Source organism: Lemur catta, chromosome 24, assembly GCF_020740605.2.
Source record: "Lemur catta isolate mLemCat1 chromosome 24, mLemCat1.pri, whole genome shotgun sequence".
NCBI classification, from domain to species: domain Eukaryota; kingdom Metazoa; phylum Chordata; class Mammalia; order Primates; family Lemuridae; genus Lemur; species Lemur catta.
In genome coordinates this window covers 12,138,033-12,154,761 of record NC_059151.1, presented here as the reverse complement: position 1 = coordinate 12,154,761, position 16,729 = coordinate 12,138,033, and the positions used below count along the sequence as shown (strand labels likewise).

Here is a 16,729-nt window from a genome sequence, read left to right as displayed (position 1 = left end):
TTATAGAGTTTACATATTTCATTTAAGACAGAAAATCACAGGTATGTATAGACATAGGCACTAATTAAATCCTCTTCTGAGAAGTTTTTCATTCAGAAGTACAAAGTTACATAAAAAGCATGGAGGACATGCATCTGGTCCTTGTATGTCTGAATGTCACCTTAAGTCTATTTCCTGATTTTTAAAAATGAAGATAAGCCATGTTCTTGTCTATCTCAGATGTTTTCAGGCTGACGTGGGACTCTAGGTCAAAGTCCATTGAAAACTCATAAAATGCCATAAAAATGAAGAGAATCACTAGGAAATATTTTAGAGCAGTTGATCTTCTTTAATAGCGTGTCTCAAATATCCTAAATCTGTTGACTCAGTAATCATTATCTGATAACCATGTATCTATTCTCATGCACAAAAGCATCACTCTTTCATCCTCTGCCTGGGTCCTGACAATTTGAAATCCCAACAATAGTAATTCTATAACAAACTTGGAAAAACTCCTTAAAATAGTCACAATATCTGGCAAGATGATTCTCAGATTTATTGATAGCTGTATTAGCTTTCACTAGGTTATGTGGTGCTAACAACTCTAAACACTGCCCTCCCAACACACATAAAACAGAGTTGAAAAAGTCGAAGGGCAGAGAAAAGCTTTTTAGACTCTTCTCTGAGCCATTTCTATCCCATTGAAAGGACTGGGTTCACCTGTTTGGGGGGTTGAACAAAAGGTATGATGGCCACAACTTTTGTGTGATTTTTGCTCTGTGGCTAAATCTGGGGGGGGGTGAGGGGTGAAGTCTATGTTGTGTGGTTTTACACTCTTTTAGCGATGCCTCCTTCTCTTCCTTAGGATGAAGGCGTCATTGATTCCAAGGAAGCTTTGTGAAATTTCAAACTTAACAAAATTTAGCCAATGAGCTTTTCTCAATTATCATTCTGTTGTAACATTGGGAATAAGAGATTTACATAACAACCAAGAGTTTTGATAATACCTGATTTAGTCACAGAATTTGTGGCAACATCATCATCTTTGGTAAAAAGAAGAGAGTATTATACTAAAGATCAGAGCAGATTAATGTTCATCACCCATAACCAGCAATACACAGGTAGAAATGTTCTGAACATTATCATGTTATACGTTATAACCACAAAGAGTTTTCCAGTTCAGAATGGAATCATTGTGTCCACACCACATTACACTTGACTTTTCCGGGTCTTTTTCTTTGGCTGCTTTTCAGCTTTCAATCATATTCACTCTTTTCCTTGGAATTCTCATTTGTGGTGACATCATCACCTAACTTTTGTTAAAAATACTCCTTGGGATGTATTTCTGAAACCAACTTCTTTCACAATTACCTGCCCTTCTTGCCAACATACTTACTAGAAAATTCCACTTGGATTTCCCGTAATGTCAACTTAAAGTCAATATTTCATAACTTTCCTGACTTGTCTCTTTCTCCTCCCCTCGGTTCATTGGCATCTACCCTTTTGGCTTTCCTATTTCTATAAATGGTTTTCTACTTTATATCCAGACCACCAATCTAAAAAGTGTGGGTATTTTCTCACATGCACTTGGTATCCATTCACTACATCTTCCTAAATATCATACCCAGTTACTAAATCTTAGCGCTTCTTTTTCCAGGATGCTTTACAGCCTTCACTGATGTTTAGTGTTACACTAGTTTTAGTCTTTAGACCTACGTGACATCAACTTTACCAGCCTTCTAACCCAAATTTTCTCGTTTCTGATTTGCCCTGTACTCCATGCTAGATTAGCATCCTAAAATTGAGGAACACTGTATTCTCTGCTTCTGGGAAATGTTAATTGGTTTCTCAGTCCCTCAGGGTAAATCCTCCTATCTTTCTCCCAGTATTATATTCAGGGTTTTGACTTACCATAATGTTTAGGATTAGGTTCAGCTGAAAGTGACAGATAAACCAAAAGAAAAGTAGCTCAAACGAAATAGATGTAAAAGTTCAGAGAGCCAGGGTAGGTTTGATACTCCACAGTACCAAAGACCCTTGCTCCTTCTATTTTATTATTCCTTCACGTGTGGCCTATATTTCCAAATTCACTTCATGGCTCAAGATGGTTCTCCAATTCTGTCTTAATTCCAGTCAGCAAGACGAAATGGGCTTGCCTTATTCAAGGAAACTTCTTGGATGTTGCAACCATGACTGCAGTTTACACCTTTTGGTCAAAACTTATTTTCGAGGTGAAATGTAGCTTTATTTTGATGACCGTGTGCTATGGTTTGAATGTTTTTGTCCCCTCCAAAAATCATGTTGGAATTTAATCCCCAATGTTTCCAGGTGTGGCCTCTGAAAGGAGAGTGAGTCACGAGGGAGTCACCCTCATGAATGGGATTTGGTGCCCTTATAAGAGCCCCGCGCTTGATGGGGGGAGTCCATCCCTTTTTGGCCTTCTGTACCTTCCACCATGTGAGGTCACAGCATCAAGGAGCCATTCTGGAGGCAGAGAGCAGCCCTCACCAGAAAGCCTAACCTGTCAGTGCCTTGATCTTGGACTTCCCAGCCTCTAGAACTGTGAGAAATAAATTTATTTTATTTGTAAATTATCCAGTCTTGGGTATTTTGTTATAGCAGCACATAACAAACCAAGATACCATGTGTCCCACCAAAAATCAGAAGTTCTATCACTTAGGGAGATGGGAAAATGGATATGGGGTTATAGCCAGGAATCTCTGACATACCTACCTTCTAACTGCCACTTCTTACACCAAGCCGCCATTCTAGTCAGTTTTTAGTCTCTTTAGTCCATACTCTTTAAAACACTTTAATTCACAGTTGTCTCTCTGTCCTTTAAACTAGAGGTATTGTTGATTTGGCAGCCAGTCAGGTACTTATTTCCTAACAGACTTATGAATGTGGTCTTGATGATTAAGGCATTTTTTTGAATATTCCTCCTTGTCTAATCTTTTCAGCTAAATCATGGGAAGGTCGTAAGCCCTATATATCTCCCAACTGCTATTGCTTGATATAATGCCTGGCAAGTAGAACGACTTGATGCCTATGCTCTATTTTATCTAACAGGCTGACAGCACCAATTTAGCATTATCATATATTATCACATATCTATGGTTGTGTATCATGTGTTATGAGGCATGGTATTGCCTCCCATCTCAGTTGCATATATACAGAGACAAAAGAAGACAATAATAAAAATGTGTTAAATGTCTACAACAATCTTCTTGTTATTATGTTAGAAACGTGGTAGGGACATTACTGTGTGTGTGGATTTATAATTTAGCTGTAGTGATAGAATTACAAAATACTAATACAGTCATCACTCGGTATTGCTGGAGGCTTGGTTCTAGGACTGCCCCCCACATGGATACCCAAATCCATGATGCTCAAGTCCCTTATATGAAATGGTGTAGTAGTATTTGCATATAACCTGTGCACATCCTCCCATACCTAATACAATGTAAAGGCTATATAAATAGTTGTTACATTGTATTATTTAGGGAATGACATAAAAAGGTCTGTACATGTTCAGTACAGATGCAGCCATTTTTTAATTTTGTTTTATTTTAGAATGATTTTTTTTTTTTTTTTGAGACAGAGTCTCACTTTGTTGCCAGGTAGAGTGAGTGCCGTGGCGTCAGCCTAGTTAACGGCAACCTCAAACTCCTGGGCTTAAGCGATCCTCCTGCCTCAGCCTCCCAAGTAGCTGGGACTACAGGCTTGCACCACCACACCCAGCTCACTTTTTCTATATATATTTTAGTTGGCCAGATAATTTTTATTTCTATTTTTAGTAGAGACGGGGTCTCGCTCAGGCTGGTCTTGAACTCCTGACCTCGAGCGATCCACCCACCTCGGCCTCCCAGAGGGCTAGGATTACAGGCGTGAGCCACCGTGCCCAGCTAGAATGATTTTGATCCTTGGTTGGTTGCATCCACAAATGTGGAACCCAGGGATACCGCGGGGAAGGGCCAACTGGATAAGCAAGTGAAATCTCATTAGGGAAAACAATTTCAATGCATGGATGCTCTTTCCCTACCCCCAAAATTCTAAAGATCGATAGTGATATCAATAATAGATAATGAAAGGATAATATGAGAAGAAAAGAATCTTGATTTTTGATGTTAAAACAGTAAATTTCCACAAATTCTGAGGACTCAAGTATGGAAAAAATTAGTGGCATATTAAAAGAGATCCCATGATCTTTGTTTTTCCTGAAATGACAGTAGACCTGGGTTAGGTAGATTCTGTTGATCTTTGTAACCTACTCCCTGCATTTGTGAACTCCTAAAATCATTCTCTTAATCACTATTCAGTGAGGTAACAGTAAATTCCTTTTGTTGGGCTTCATAGCAAAGAGCTCATAGAGTATCACCTCAGCAAGAGAAGGTGTTGACGTTGGTTTGTTATATACCATAAAGGCTCATTATTACATCAGGGTTCATAGCATTTTATCCTCATATCATCAGTGGGGGAACTGATGAACTCTTGCCGTTAATGCTATCGCAAGAATTCCGTAGTTCCAAGGAGAAGACATCGTAAGCCTTAGTGTCAAAATTGTTGGGAACCTCTTCTCTAGAATTTATCTCCCAGAAATAGGGAGGTCCTCTAATTTGATAAAATGTTTCAAATTGAAACCCAATCTAAAGTACTTTAGAGTATGTTTCAAAATTGTCTTCACTTTGGAACTACTCAATTATTTTGAACGTGTCATACACTAAAACACTATAAATAGGAGGGATTTAGAACACTACTGTCCCCAAGCAGCGGGAGCTGTACACAGGTGTTACTAATCTATCAGTTGGAAGACTAAGTAGCTGACATTATGATAGTACTGTGTGTACAGTACTATTTTTTAAGCCCACCATTTGCAATTGATTACACGGACCATCTGTAACCGCCTGTGAATCATATTAGAGTTAGCCCATTGACATTTACCGAACATTTGTCATGTAGCAAAGTGTTCAGTGTAGAAAAGTTGACACATAATAGCTTTGAGGTTTCACTAAATCAACTTTAGACAGCAGGTTACAGGTACAATCCGTTGCTGTATAGTCTCCAAAAAAATATGGTTTATAATTTGGTTAAAGAATACTGCCTCACCCCAAGGTCCCCTGTCTTTGTAGACAAGACAAAAAGGTCTTTTGTGACCACCGAGGTGACCTGGCTCCACCGTCAGTTGCCCCAGAACTACTCCCGAGGGGGGGGGGTTCAAAAGTGGGGAGAGCAGAGGCGGAAGACACGGCTGAAAATCAAGTGGGAGCAGGGGGTCGCGATGCCCCGGCGGCTGGGACTTGTCCCAAGGGAAGAAACGCGAAATCGCCATCGAGACGGCGGCGCGCGGAGGGAGGCACCAGGCAGACCTGGGGATCCTCTCGCAGGACGCGTTCGCGCCACCTGTCACTCGGGAGGAGCCGCGGGAGGCAGGCCGGGGGCGGGAGGAGGGCGGCGGGGCCCGGGAGAAAGCTGCGGGCCCGCAGGTCTCGGCCCCGGAGGCGCTGACGGGGCGGGCTGGGGACGGAGGGCGCGCGACACCCTCAGGGAGGCTTCACGTGGTCTCCGGGACCCCGCGAGGGACCAGGGGCCGCCGGCGCGCGCCCCTCCCCTGCCGCGCTCAGCTCCTCCTCCAGGCACGTGACGGCGGCCGGCTGGCAGCTCCGCTCCCGCAGCGTCGTCCGCTCTGTCGCTTCCCTCGCGCCGCGGCGCCCTCTTCCCCCCGTTCCCATCCCTCCGCCCTCCCCCACCGCCTCCCCACGCCCCAATCGCGGCTTGAGCTGGGAAGCGCCCGCCCCTCCGCCCTTTTCTTCGCACGCTCATTGGCTGAGGCCTCAAGGACGCGTCCCGAGGGCGGGCGGCAGTCATTGGTGGGATGAGCAAGCCGAGTTCCCGGATGAGGGAACATTCTGCAGTATAAAGGGAGCGGGGAAGGCGGGAGACAGCGCAGTTTGAATCGCGGTGCGACGAAGGAGTAGGTGGTGGGATCTCGCTGTGTGTCTGATTAGCCCTTTCTCCGCCTTCCTTGTTGGAGCTGCGGCTGAATTCGAAATGGTAAACTTCGCAGCGGCGCTCGATGACTCCGCGGGTTTTTGCCGGCGGAGCGAACCCGTTACACACAGGGAGGGGGCGAAGTGGCGACGGTTGGGATCGCGCAGCGACAGTGTTTGGCGGAGCGGGGGGCGGGGGGGAGGTGTTTGGTGGCTGCGAGCGGAGCAGCCTCCGATCTCGCAGCGGGCGGCGACGGTTGGGTGGCGCGCGGCGCCGCTCGGGGCCGGCGGGCGGGCGGGCGGGGGCGCGCGGCCGCAGCGAGCGCGCGGCGGGGGGCGGGCGGGGTCGCCCCTGCGGCGCGCGGCGGCCCGGAGACCCCGGCGGGGCGCGGGGCCGCGCTCACGCCCGGACGCGCCGCGGTGGGGGAGGGGCGGCCGCCCTGGTAATCCTATATTCCGCGTTCCTCCTCCGCTCCCGGCGTGTGCGCGCCGCAGGCTGGCGGTAAGGCTGGGAAGGACTCCGGAAAGGCCAAGACAAAGGCGGTTTCCCGCTCGCAGAGGGCCGGCTTGCAGGTCAGTAGTTGCTCGTGCAGTCTGGTGGGAGTCGCGGCGTTTTTCTCCGCACCCCTTTCTTGTTTACGATCGCTCTCCAGGGGCGTTTCGTCGTTGCACGGGTGATGCGGTGTCGCGACTTGGGCGGCCGATACGATAAGCGGGGGGAGCGATCGCGCGTGCAGATGCCGGGGAGCTTTGCTGCGCCAGCGTCCATGCCCTTTGCTTTGGCGCGCGTGTGATTGCCCGTCTTCGGCTCTCGTATCTTTGTGCATTTACGTTTGTGTGTGCTTACAATTAAGTTCCCGGTGGGCCGCATTCATCGACACCTGAAATCCAGGACGACCAGTCATGGACGTGTGGGCGCGACCGCTGCCGTGTACAGCGCAGCCATCCTGGAGTACCTCACCGCAGAGGTAAGCGGGTGGACGGACGTCTAGAATCTGGAAGGGGGGGCGGGGAGGCGGCGAGAGCGAAGGAGGAAAGTGATGCAAGAAAACTCCCAGGCCCTAAACGCGGCGAGGAGCCTCAGGGAACGCTAGAGGGAGCTGGTGTTCGGCAAGCTTCCTACTAAGGTTGAGTTTGTTGCTCTTGGAAATACAATTGCATGCCCCTTGTGTAGCTTTTGTATATCTTGTCATTTTGGTAGTGAGGGGCGACGACAGTTACTGCATTCATGAAGATTTGATTCTGTTCTCTGGATCTTGGTCGAAGGAAAGTTGGAAGGAGATTGATTAGATTATGCCTTCTAGGTACTGGAATTGGCAGGAAATGCATCAAAAGACTTAAAGGTAAAGCGTATTACCCCTCGTCACTTGCAACTTGCTATTCGTGGAGATGAAGAATTGGACTCTCTCATCAAGGCTACAATTGCTGGTGGTGGTATGTAACCTAAAATTTTATTTAAAGGAAAGAATTTTTTGCTGCTTCAATTTCCATTAGTGGTTTTTAGTCTAGAGGAGGACATTTAAGTATATTTTCATTGACGCAGTATGGGTGTATCATGAAATTGATTTGTCTGTAACTCAATTTGTTATACTTGAGCTTCACGTTTTTAAAGATACCTTCCAAGTTGAGCAGTGTAACTGCCTTGGTTTCAAGTACAGTATGATTTTAAAACTATGTATCTTAAAAAGTTGAATTAATCCCTGTTACTCTCCTAGGTGTCATTCCACACATCCACAAATCTCTGATTGGGAAGAAAGGACAACAGAAGACTGTCTAAAGGATGCCTGGATTCCTTATTATCTCAGGACTCTAAATACTCTAACAGCTGTCCAGTGTTGGTGATTCCAGTGGACTGTATCTCTGTGAAAAACACAATTTTGCCTTTTTGTAATTCTATTTGAGCAAGTTGGAAGTTTAATTAGCTTTCCAACCAACCAAATTTCTGCATTCAAGTCTTAACCATATTTAAGTGTTACTGTGGCTTCAAAGAAGCTATTGATTCTGAAGTAGTGGGTTTTGATTGAGTTGACTGTTTTTAAAAAAACTGTTTGGATTTTAATTGTGATGCAGAAGTTATAGTAACAAACATTTGGTTTTGTACAGACATTATTTCCACTCTGGTGGATGAGCTCAATAAAGGTCATATCCCAAACGAGTTGTGTTTTAAATTTGTTTTGATCGCAATACAAACGTTTCTTTTGAATTATCATCCAGCAACAACTAAGCACATTGTTTCTTGTGAAATTACATTGTTAATCTGTAGATCAACAAAGTCAGACAGCCCAAATGTTAACTTTGTAGATGTTATTTAATGAGCTATTAAAGATTTTTAAGCTTTGGTGGGAGTTGGAGTGGGATTGTTACTGTTTCTTAGGCTAAGTTTGACCCTCTGGGTTGAAGTACACTGGCTGTGTGTGCTGTGAGGCAGTCCTACACCAGCACACTTAATGTGGTGGCCTGGCGGGGAGAGAGGACAGGTAGGGAGGTCCCTTATACAGCTGCCTCCACAGAATGAACTTTCGATTTAGACTTTGAAGATAATAGGGCTATGTGCCAAGCATGACTTTGAAGTCTCAAATTGTTACATACTCTTGAGTATGGTAAGTAATGTTTTGGGGGATATCCTATCACCATTTTATGAAAGAGAATCAGGATTTCTTTGGAAGTACCGAGTTCAGTTGTTAGCATGGCTAACAGTAGCTTGGCTCAGCGTTATATAAAAATTTATACCTCGTGGTTGGGTTGAGCAGATCATTTTGACACTTGGTTTCCGGCAAGTTTTTAAATTGAAAATTTTAATGTAGACATTACCAAACATAGAGTGACCCCTTTTCACCCCCACAGAGGAGACTAACATGACATGGTACTTGCCAGAGGTAATGTTACAAAAATGGGAAGAGGAGAAATCAGGAGTTCAGTTTTGTGGCCGTTATACACTGAGGGGGCTGGTTTCCTGCTCTGCTTTAGCCGGACACGATTCCAGGGAATAATTGCAAACCACAAATTAAACGCCCTCCTACCGCGGCACAATGTGGAGCTGAAACACGGCAGTAAAACAAGCCCCCTGGGGAGAGAGGGGGTCCCAAAGCGCCCCGGACTGTCCGGCAGCGCCGAGTTGGGCTGACGCCGCGGGCCTCACCTGTCCGAATCCCACGACCCAGGGGCCCAGAGGCGGGGCGTCCGAGCTCCGGGGATTTTCCCGAAAACAGGTGTCCCTTCCGCCGTCCGATCGCTCCGGCCTGGCCCGCGCGGGTCTGGGGGTCTGGGGGCCCGGCCTCCGCCGACGCCCTCCCCGGTCCCCGGGCTGGCTGGCGCCGCGCGCGGGTCGCCGAGGGGGCCGGGGCGACGGGGGACGCGGCCCGCGGGGGCGGGGAGGCCGCCGGAGGAGGCGGAGCCGCGAGACCCGCCCGCCGCGGTGCCCCGCGCTCCTCCCCGCCCGCCGCCGCCGCGCGCCCCCGCCGGGCCGGCCTCCCCTCTCCGCGCCGGCGGCTTCCGGCCCCGGTCGCCGCGCCGCCGCAGGAAACGGAAGGCGGCGCGAGCCATGGAGGGGAACCGGGATGAGGCGGAGAAGTGCGTGGAGATCGCCCGGGAGGCCCTGAACGCCGGCAACCGCGAGAAGGCCCGGCGCTTCCTGCAGAAGGCCGAGAAGCTCTACCCGCTGCCCTCGGCCCGCGGTGAGACCCCGGCGTCCCTGTCCCCGCCGCCCCCGCCCCGACACACCCCCGCCCGGCGCTCCCCGCTGCGTTTTCGTCTGATCCCGGGACAGCTCGTCTGATCCCGTCTCACCCCGGCGGGGCTTTGTATCCGCTGTTTGCCTGTGTGGCCTCCCTTCCTTCCCATCCTCGCCCCCGGCTAGGGCCCAGGCCACGCGCGCAGGGACAGGAACGGGGACCTCGAGCGGCTGATCCCGGCCTCCACCGTCCCCGGGCTCTGTAGGAGACTGTTCCCAAAGCAAACACCTTGGAACACCTGCGATGACATTGCTTTTCCTTGGGAGACCGAGTGCCTTTAGAAGCCAGGAACGAGAACGCATCAAGAGTCAGTGATGATTTGCTGAATAGGATCTGGCTCGGTAACATAATTATCGACAAATTAAGCAAATCTCTAAAGAATTAGGGTATTGGACCTTCCTTTAGTTGAATTCTAGGCTGCAAAGTAAAAATAGCTAACATTTATTGACCGCTTACACAGTGCCAAGGGTTGTATGTAGAGGCACAGCATTCATTTGACCTGGTTTCCCCATGTGGAAATACATAAACGAATGAATGAATGAATGAATTGGGAATGAATGAAAATATCTTACCCAGGGCCACACAGCAATTAGCGGAAAAGTCAGAACAGTAGCTGAGCTTTCGGACTCCAAAAGGCCTTTAAACTGCTATACTCTATTGCCTTGCCAATAGGATACCGTTTCACTTATTTTCAGGTTAAGAAGAAAATATTGATAAATTACTAAAAATGTGGGGCTGCCTGTTTTATTTTGTTAATTTTTCTTTTCTTCATTGCTGAAGCCCCTGTGTCCTTTGCTTTTTCTCTCTATCCTTTCTATTACATTGCCTTGGAACACTGTACTACAGAGGACAGGAAAAAGAAGGGAAAGGAGAGAAAGGAATTAACAATTTTTTTTTAATTGTGATAAAGAAAACACAAAACATAAAAATTACCATCTCAACCATTTTTAAGTGTACAGTTCAGTAGTGTTAAGTATATTCACATTGTTGTGCAAGGTATCGTCAGAACTTTTTCATTTCCTGTACCAATTAAACAGCTCCCTCTTTTCTCATCTCCCCAGCCCCCAGCAACCACTGTTCTACTTTTTGTTTCTATGAATTTGACTATTTTACATATTTCATGTAAGTGGAGTGATATAGTATTTGTCTTTTTGTGATTGGCTTATTTCACTTAGCATAATGTTCTCAAGTTTCATCCATGTTGTAGCATGTGACAGGATTTCCTCTTTTGCAAATGCCGAATAATATCCCATGGCCCCCACATTTTGTTTATCCACTCATCTGTTGATGGACATTTGGGTTCCTTCCACCTTTTGGCTAGTATAAATAATGCTGCTATGAACATGGGTATACAAAGATCCTGCTTGCAATTTTTTTAGATACCCAGAAGTGGGATTGCTGGATCACATGGTAATTCTATATTTAATTTTTGAGGAACCATAGTACTGTTTTCCATATCACCATTTTACATTCCCGAGAACAGTATAAATTGCAATATAAGTGATAGCAATGAAATGCAGTTTCTCAACGTCTTTGCCAACACTTATTTTCTGGTTTTTGTTTGTTTTGATGGTAGCCATCCTAGTGGGTGGGAGGTGATATCTCATTGTGGTTTTGATTTGCATCTCTCTGATGATTAGTGATGTTGAGTGTCTTTTCATATGCTTATTGACCGGTTATGTATTATCTTTGGAGAAATGTCTATTCAAGTCTTTTGCCCATTTTTAATTAAGGTTTTTGTTTTTTCTTCTTGAGTTGTAGGAATTCTTTGTGTATTCTGGGTATTAACCCCTTATCAGATGTATGATTTGCAAATATTTTCTCCCATTCCATAGGTTACCTTTTTACTCGATTGTATCATTTTATGCACAGAAATTTTAAGTTTTTTATAGTGCCATTTGTCTATTTTTGCTTTATTGCCTATGCTTTTGCTGTCATATCCAAGAAATCATTGCCAGGAGTTAATTATTTTTTATTTTCCCCTCCCCTGCTGTATGAATATATGATTTCATCTAGTCATTATCTAGTCCTAGAGGGACAGTTTTAACATTAAGCTAGTAGGCAGTCTATACAGAATAACTTGGCTTTTGAAGCCTGACTCTTCACCTGCTAGCTTATAACCTTATTCCTGGGCAAGGTAGAGAACCTCTAGCTTTTGGCTTTTTCATCTGGAAAATGGGAACAATGTACTGATCTCACAGTGCTGGTGTGAGCATTAAATGTGTTAATACAGGTAGTTAGTACAGTAAAGTACTATGTACTGTTAATACAGTTAAGTACTTAATTAATTTTGGTTACATTTTATAAGTATGAGGCCCTGAGAATTCTTAAAACCTGCCAATTGTACGCAGTCTGTCATGCAAACAACTTGAATCATTCTACCAAAGGACACTGTAAGACATCAAAGCACAGCACAGTTGTTGCTCTTAAAGACAAGAATGTAGGAAAAATTAAGAAATACAAGAGTGACAGTTTGTAGTACAAATGTAAGGCAGTATGTGATTACCAGATGAAGTGATAGACTATAACTGTGCAGTCTAAAATCTTTAGCTCAGATGTAGACTGCCTGTGACACCTTTTTAAGGAGGGACAAATTACTTCTCTGAGCTTTTTTGTGTTGTATGTAAAATAAAGATGTCATCACAGGGTTGATGTGAGCTGAAATAAAGGTATGTGCAATTATTTGGAAAAGCATATTTTACACAGAACATTCTCAGATGCTTATTGGTATAATTTATGAATTCATGAGAGGGAAAGATCTAGAACATTTGTGTAAGATTCTGATAACAGATTTCACGTAGAACGAAATTGAAGCCATTGGTTACAAATGAGATTTTTAAATTTTATCCCTGAATTTCACTTATTCTAGACTACCACCAAACTCTTGTCCTTCTGGATGTGCTTATACTAAAATAGCCAAAAGAAAATATTGTATTTGATTTCCATTATTCTTACATAGTGAATGGAAAACTGTGAACTGAGTTTTAGCTAAATTCCATGATTTTTGTCCTCTTAAAATTTTATTCTTGCCAGGTAAAAAGTCTGATGTATATAATAGTTTAATAAATTGGTAAGAGTTTTCCTTGAGGAAAACCTTGATCTCCAAATAGATCTACAGTATTGTTGCTTTCCATGTTTTTAGTTGAGATTATTATTTTACACTTTACTTATTTGAGTGGACTTCAAAGTGAATTGAATTGTACAACTTTCAAATATTTTATGAGTTTACATTTGAAAGTATTGATATATATGAATAGCTACCGCATAGGAAATTTAAAAATTCTGGAAAAATAATGTTAGTGGGTAGAACTAAATTACATATTAGTTTCTTAAACTGTACATTTATTGAATTACTGATTTGTTTTCGATTTTCAGAGAGGAATACCACTTCACTGTTTAATGCTTTATGTTACTATTTTAATACTTTAGTGTTTCATAGTAATTGGAGGACAGTTTGAAGTGTACATTTTGTTTTTAGAGAAAAGCATTTTTATCGTTTTCAAGAACATGATAGTAATTTGAATCAAATGGTGGCCTACAGCTTCAAAAATGGGCATCTTACTTTAATGAATGGATACGTATAATGAATGGATAATATATAATTTGCAGCATCTATCTGCACAATAGCAATTAAAATAGTCCTCTTTTTATTTTTTTCCCTTGTGTGCAGAAGGATTTTTCTTCCTTTTTTTGCTACATTATTTTAAAATTTGTATCTCATAAAAAGTTCAAAGTTCTGTCCCCCTTTTTAAACTGTCATTATACATCTGGAGTATCATCCAACATATTCCTTTTAAGATAATTCCATTTTTTTCTGTTTTGACTTAATTAAAATTTAGTAATGAGTACAAATTATACATTCAAAACAATGATTTCTTTCTTTTTCTTTCTTTTTTTTTTTTTCTTTTGAGACAGAGTCTTGCTGTGTTGCCCGGGCAAGAGTGCTGTGGCATCAGCCTAGCTCACAGCAACCTCAAACTCCTGGACTCAAGTGATCCTCCTGCCTCAGCCTCCCAAGTAGCTGGGACTACAGGCATGTGCCACCATGCCCGGCTGGTTTTTTTCTATTTTTTTTTTAGTAGAGACTGGGTCTTGCTCTTGGTCAAGCTGGTCTCAAACTCCTGAGCTTAAGGGAGCCTCTCACCTTGGCCTCCCAGAGTGCTAGGATTACAGGTGTGAGCCACCATGGCTGGCCAAGACAATTGTTTCTTAAAGCGCCAAGTGTTACAAAATGATTTCTAAATTTCAGCTAGTATCCAAACTATTAATATTAGATATTACGGTTGAAAGAATACTGAATTAGGTTTTGAAACTTAATTTAACAGAATGACGTTCGGCTTAATCTTTCTGAGCCTCAATTTTCTCATCTATAAAATGGGGGTTTATTTATTCAACAGATTTTTACTGAATACGTGTTTCTCTGTGACAGACGGTATTCCAGGAAGTAGGGATTGAGTGGATAATAAGACAAAGTACTTGTCCTCATGGAACTTACATTCTAGAGGAAATAGGAAGTATCTGGTGGACATAATAATGGTTCAATTCTTGTCATTGCCCCTTCTTTTCCTGAGCCACCATTTTCTCATCTGTAATCTTCATAGGATTATTGTGAGACTATTTTATTATCTTAAGTACTATAAGAATGTCATGTATTACTACTATGGCAAACAAAACTTGCATAGTGTGTTGGGGTAGATGGTATAATATTTGTCTTATTTGTCTTTTTTTGCTTTTTGTTTTTTTTTTTTTGAAACAGAGTCTCACTCTGTTACCCAGGCTACAGTGCAGTGGCATCATCAAAGCTCACAGCAACCTCAACTCCCAGGCTTAAGCGATCCTTCTACCTCAGCCTCCCAAGTAACTGGGGCTACAGGCACATGCCACCATGCCTGACTATCTTCTGTCATTTTTTATAGTAATTATTTGAGCATAAAATGATTGCTTTAAATTGGGTTAATCTTAATTTGAATTAAGATTACTCATTCCATGCTGAGTTAACATTTACTACTTCTGCTTTGCGACACTCATTCCTTATTGTCTATGTGCACAGCCGTCTCTCTCCTAGATTAACAACTCCTTGGAGGTCAGGAGCCATTTTAATCTTAATCATCCTTTTTGCTCCCATAATGCCTAACAGTATTGTGCATGTATTGTAGCATCTACAGGCCTGGATTTTCTGGAATGGTACCTGTTTATTAATTTTACTCCCTTCAATAAAGAGAATTTGTTAAATAACTAAATGAAAATTTTACAGCTGTAAGGCTTTCTGTTAATATGTTCACAAATGAAGCTTTTATATAATCAGACTAAGTATTCAAAAATATAGGAATTATTACTATAGCAAACATTTGAAAAGAGTATACATATGCATCAGTGAGAACTGATTAAATAAATTACATTGCATTCATATACTATGCACCTATTAAAAATGATGAGGACCTATATTTATTGCTATAATGATATCTATAATATATCAACAACTGAATAAAGTTAAGTTGCAAATGTATATAGATTATTCTTTTTTAAAAAAAATTTAAAAATCTAGAAGGCTAGCTAACTAGAGTAACTAGAGTTAAATATATCAAAATGGTATAGTGATTTTTTTGTGTGTGTGAGGGATTTATAAGTTATTTTTACTGTTTTTTTTTTTTAATGAGCTGAGCATACATTACTTTTATTATCACATGATAAAAACTATTTCCAGTTTGTGAGGAGGAAAGAAAAATTTGTTTTTCAAATCATGTGTTCTGATATTTGATTCAGCAAATGATGGGCATTATGTCTAACAGATGTGTAATAGAAACTTATGAAATATAAAAAAAAATCTCAGTTCTTCACTTTTGGATTATCCATATAAACATTTTTAATACTATATTAACTTTTTCACTGGTCTTTAATATGGAATATACATAATTAAATGCAGATTATGTGGAAACTCCAAGTAAAGCAGTAGGTCTGGAAGGTAAATGCATAAAATAAGGTTGAATAGTTTTAAAACCAAAAGCAAATGTACTCTGGTTTATAATTACTATCCCAACTAATGTTGGTAATATTGCACATTATTGTAAAAGAGATCCCATATGATAGCTAAGGCATTTAATAAATCAGAGAAATCCAGTGTGTCCGAAATTCTGGTGGTACTTGAACTGAATCTTTTTAGATTTTTGATCTTTTTAGGCATAGGTTTCAGTGATTGTTAAAAACCTTGCTGGTTCCATTTTTGAGATGTTAAAACTGGATTTTTGAGGTCCAGACGTAATATAACTTGCCCAAATTGTAACTCTATGGAGCCAAAAAGTGTTTAGTGTGAGCTCATGGACACACACAGCTAGTGTTAGGCAGAGCACCTATGGGTGAAATAGTAGAAAAATTTTCAGTGTTATAATCACTGCTGAAAAGCTAAAACAACTATATGATTCTGCTTTAGCAAAATCTGGCTATTAACATGAAAGATGTCCAGAAGAACAGTGGGAGAATGTATGTTTAGGTGAATGAAAGGACAAACATACATGTAACTTCTACCTAGTACGCATAAAGTCTTCGTGGCCACATTTAAGTATTAAAAATATATAACCACTTTCACATCTGGCCCCAAATTTTTAAAAAGTAAATTTTTGGTTATTAGCCATAATAACTTATATAAAGAAACACTTCCCCCTCTACCTCTTTTAAGGTTATGCAGTGGTACAGTTCATGTAGGAAGAGCATGATAAATGCTTGGTAGCTTTTATCAGTTTTCAAGAAAAGGAGCAGATTCTTTTTCATTCTCCAAAAGCAGCTAATTATTATTATTGTTTAGGTCTTTGGCTAGTGGGAACCCTTTTATATTAGTTCCTTCCTGAGTCCTGTAGATGCCAACCTTTTTGGCACCAGGGACAGTTTTCATGGAAGACAGTTTTTCCATGGACTCCCCGGGGAGTTCAAGTGCCTTACATTTATTGTGCAGTCAAACCTCTTTGCTAATGATAATCTGTATTTGCAGCCGCTCCCCAGCGCTAGCATCACCACCTCAGCTCCACTTCAGATCATCAG

At 42.4% G+C, this 16,729-nt stretch overlaps 3 protein-coding genes across 5 annotated transcripts in view; 2 read left to right on the top strand and 1 right to left on the bottom strand.

Moving 5' to 3' along the window:
* The window catches only part of LOC123627203 (sterile alpha motif domain-containing protein 1-like), a 36,654-nt gene extending 27,145 nt beyond the window's left edge, over positions 1-9,509 (bottom strand). The window contains exons 1-2 of the mRNA XM_045536639.1: positions 9,435-9,509; positions 9,106-9,391 (exon numbers count right to left, since the gene is read on the bottom strand). Of these exons, the coding sequence (XP_045392595.1) occupies positions 9,106-9,391; positions 9,435-9,509 (361 nt within the window). The remainder of the gene's footprint in view (positions 1-9,105; positions 9,392-9,434) is intronic.
* LOC123627362 (histone H2A.Z) lies at positions 5,815-8,118 on the top strand. The gene is made up of 5 exons (XM_045536895.1): positions 5,815-6,030; positions 6,462-6,539; positions 6,821-6,934; positions 7,271-7,400; positions 7,682-8,118. Exons 1-5 carry the CDS (start codon positions 6,028-6,030, stop codon positions 7,741-7,743), a joined length of 387 nt encoding a protein of 128 aa, XP_045392851.1. The 5' UTR covers positions 5,815-6,027; the 3' UTR covers positions 7,744-8,118.
* DNAJB14 (DnaJ heat shock protein family (Hsp40) member B14) overlaps positions 9,382-16,729 on the top strand; it is a 45,191-nt gene continuing 37,843 nt past the window's right edge. For 2 of the 3 annotated variants that reach the window (XM_045536893.1, XM_045536894.1), the window contains exon 1: positions 9,429-9,640. In XM_045536893.1, the coding sequence (XP_045392849.1) occupies positions 9,508-9,640 (133 nt within the window). In that variant the 5' untranslated portion in view covers positions 9,429-9,507. Of the gene's footprint in view, positions 9,641-16,729 lie in introns of all 3 variants that reach the window. The other variant, XM_045536892.1, reaches the window with a different exon arrangement.

Coding starts and splice junctions, on each gene's coding strand:
- LOC123627362 (XM_045536895.1), top strand. Junction 6,540..6,820: donor CGCAGAGGGCCGGCTTGCAG/GTCAGTAGTTGC, acceptor CTTACAATTAAG/TTCCCGGTGGGCCGCATTCA. Junction 7,401..7,681: donor GGCTACAATTGCTGGTGGTG/GTATGTAACCTA, acceptor TTACTCTCCTAG/GTGTCATTCCACACATCCAC.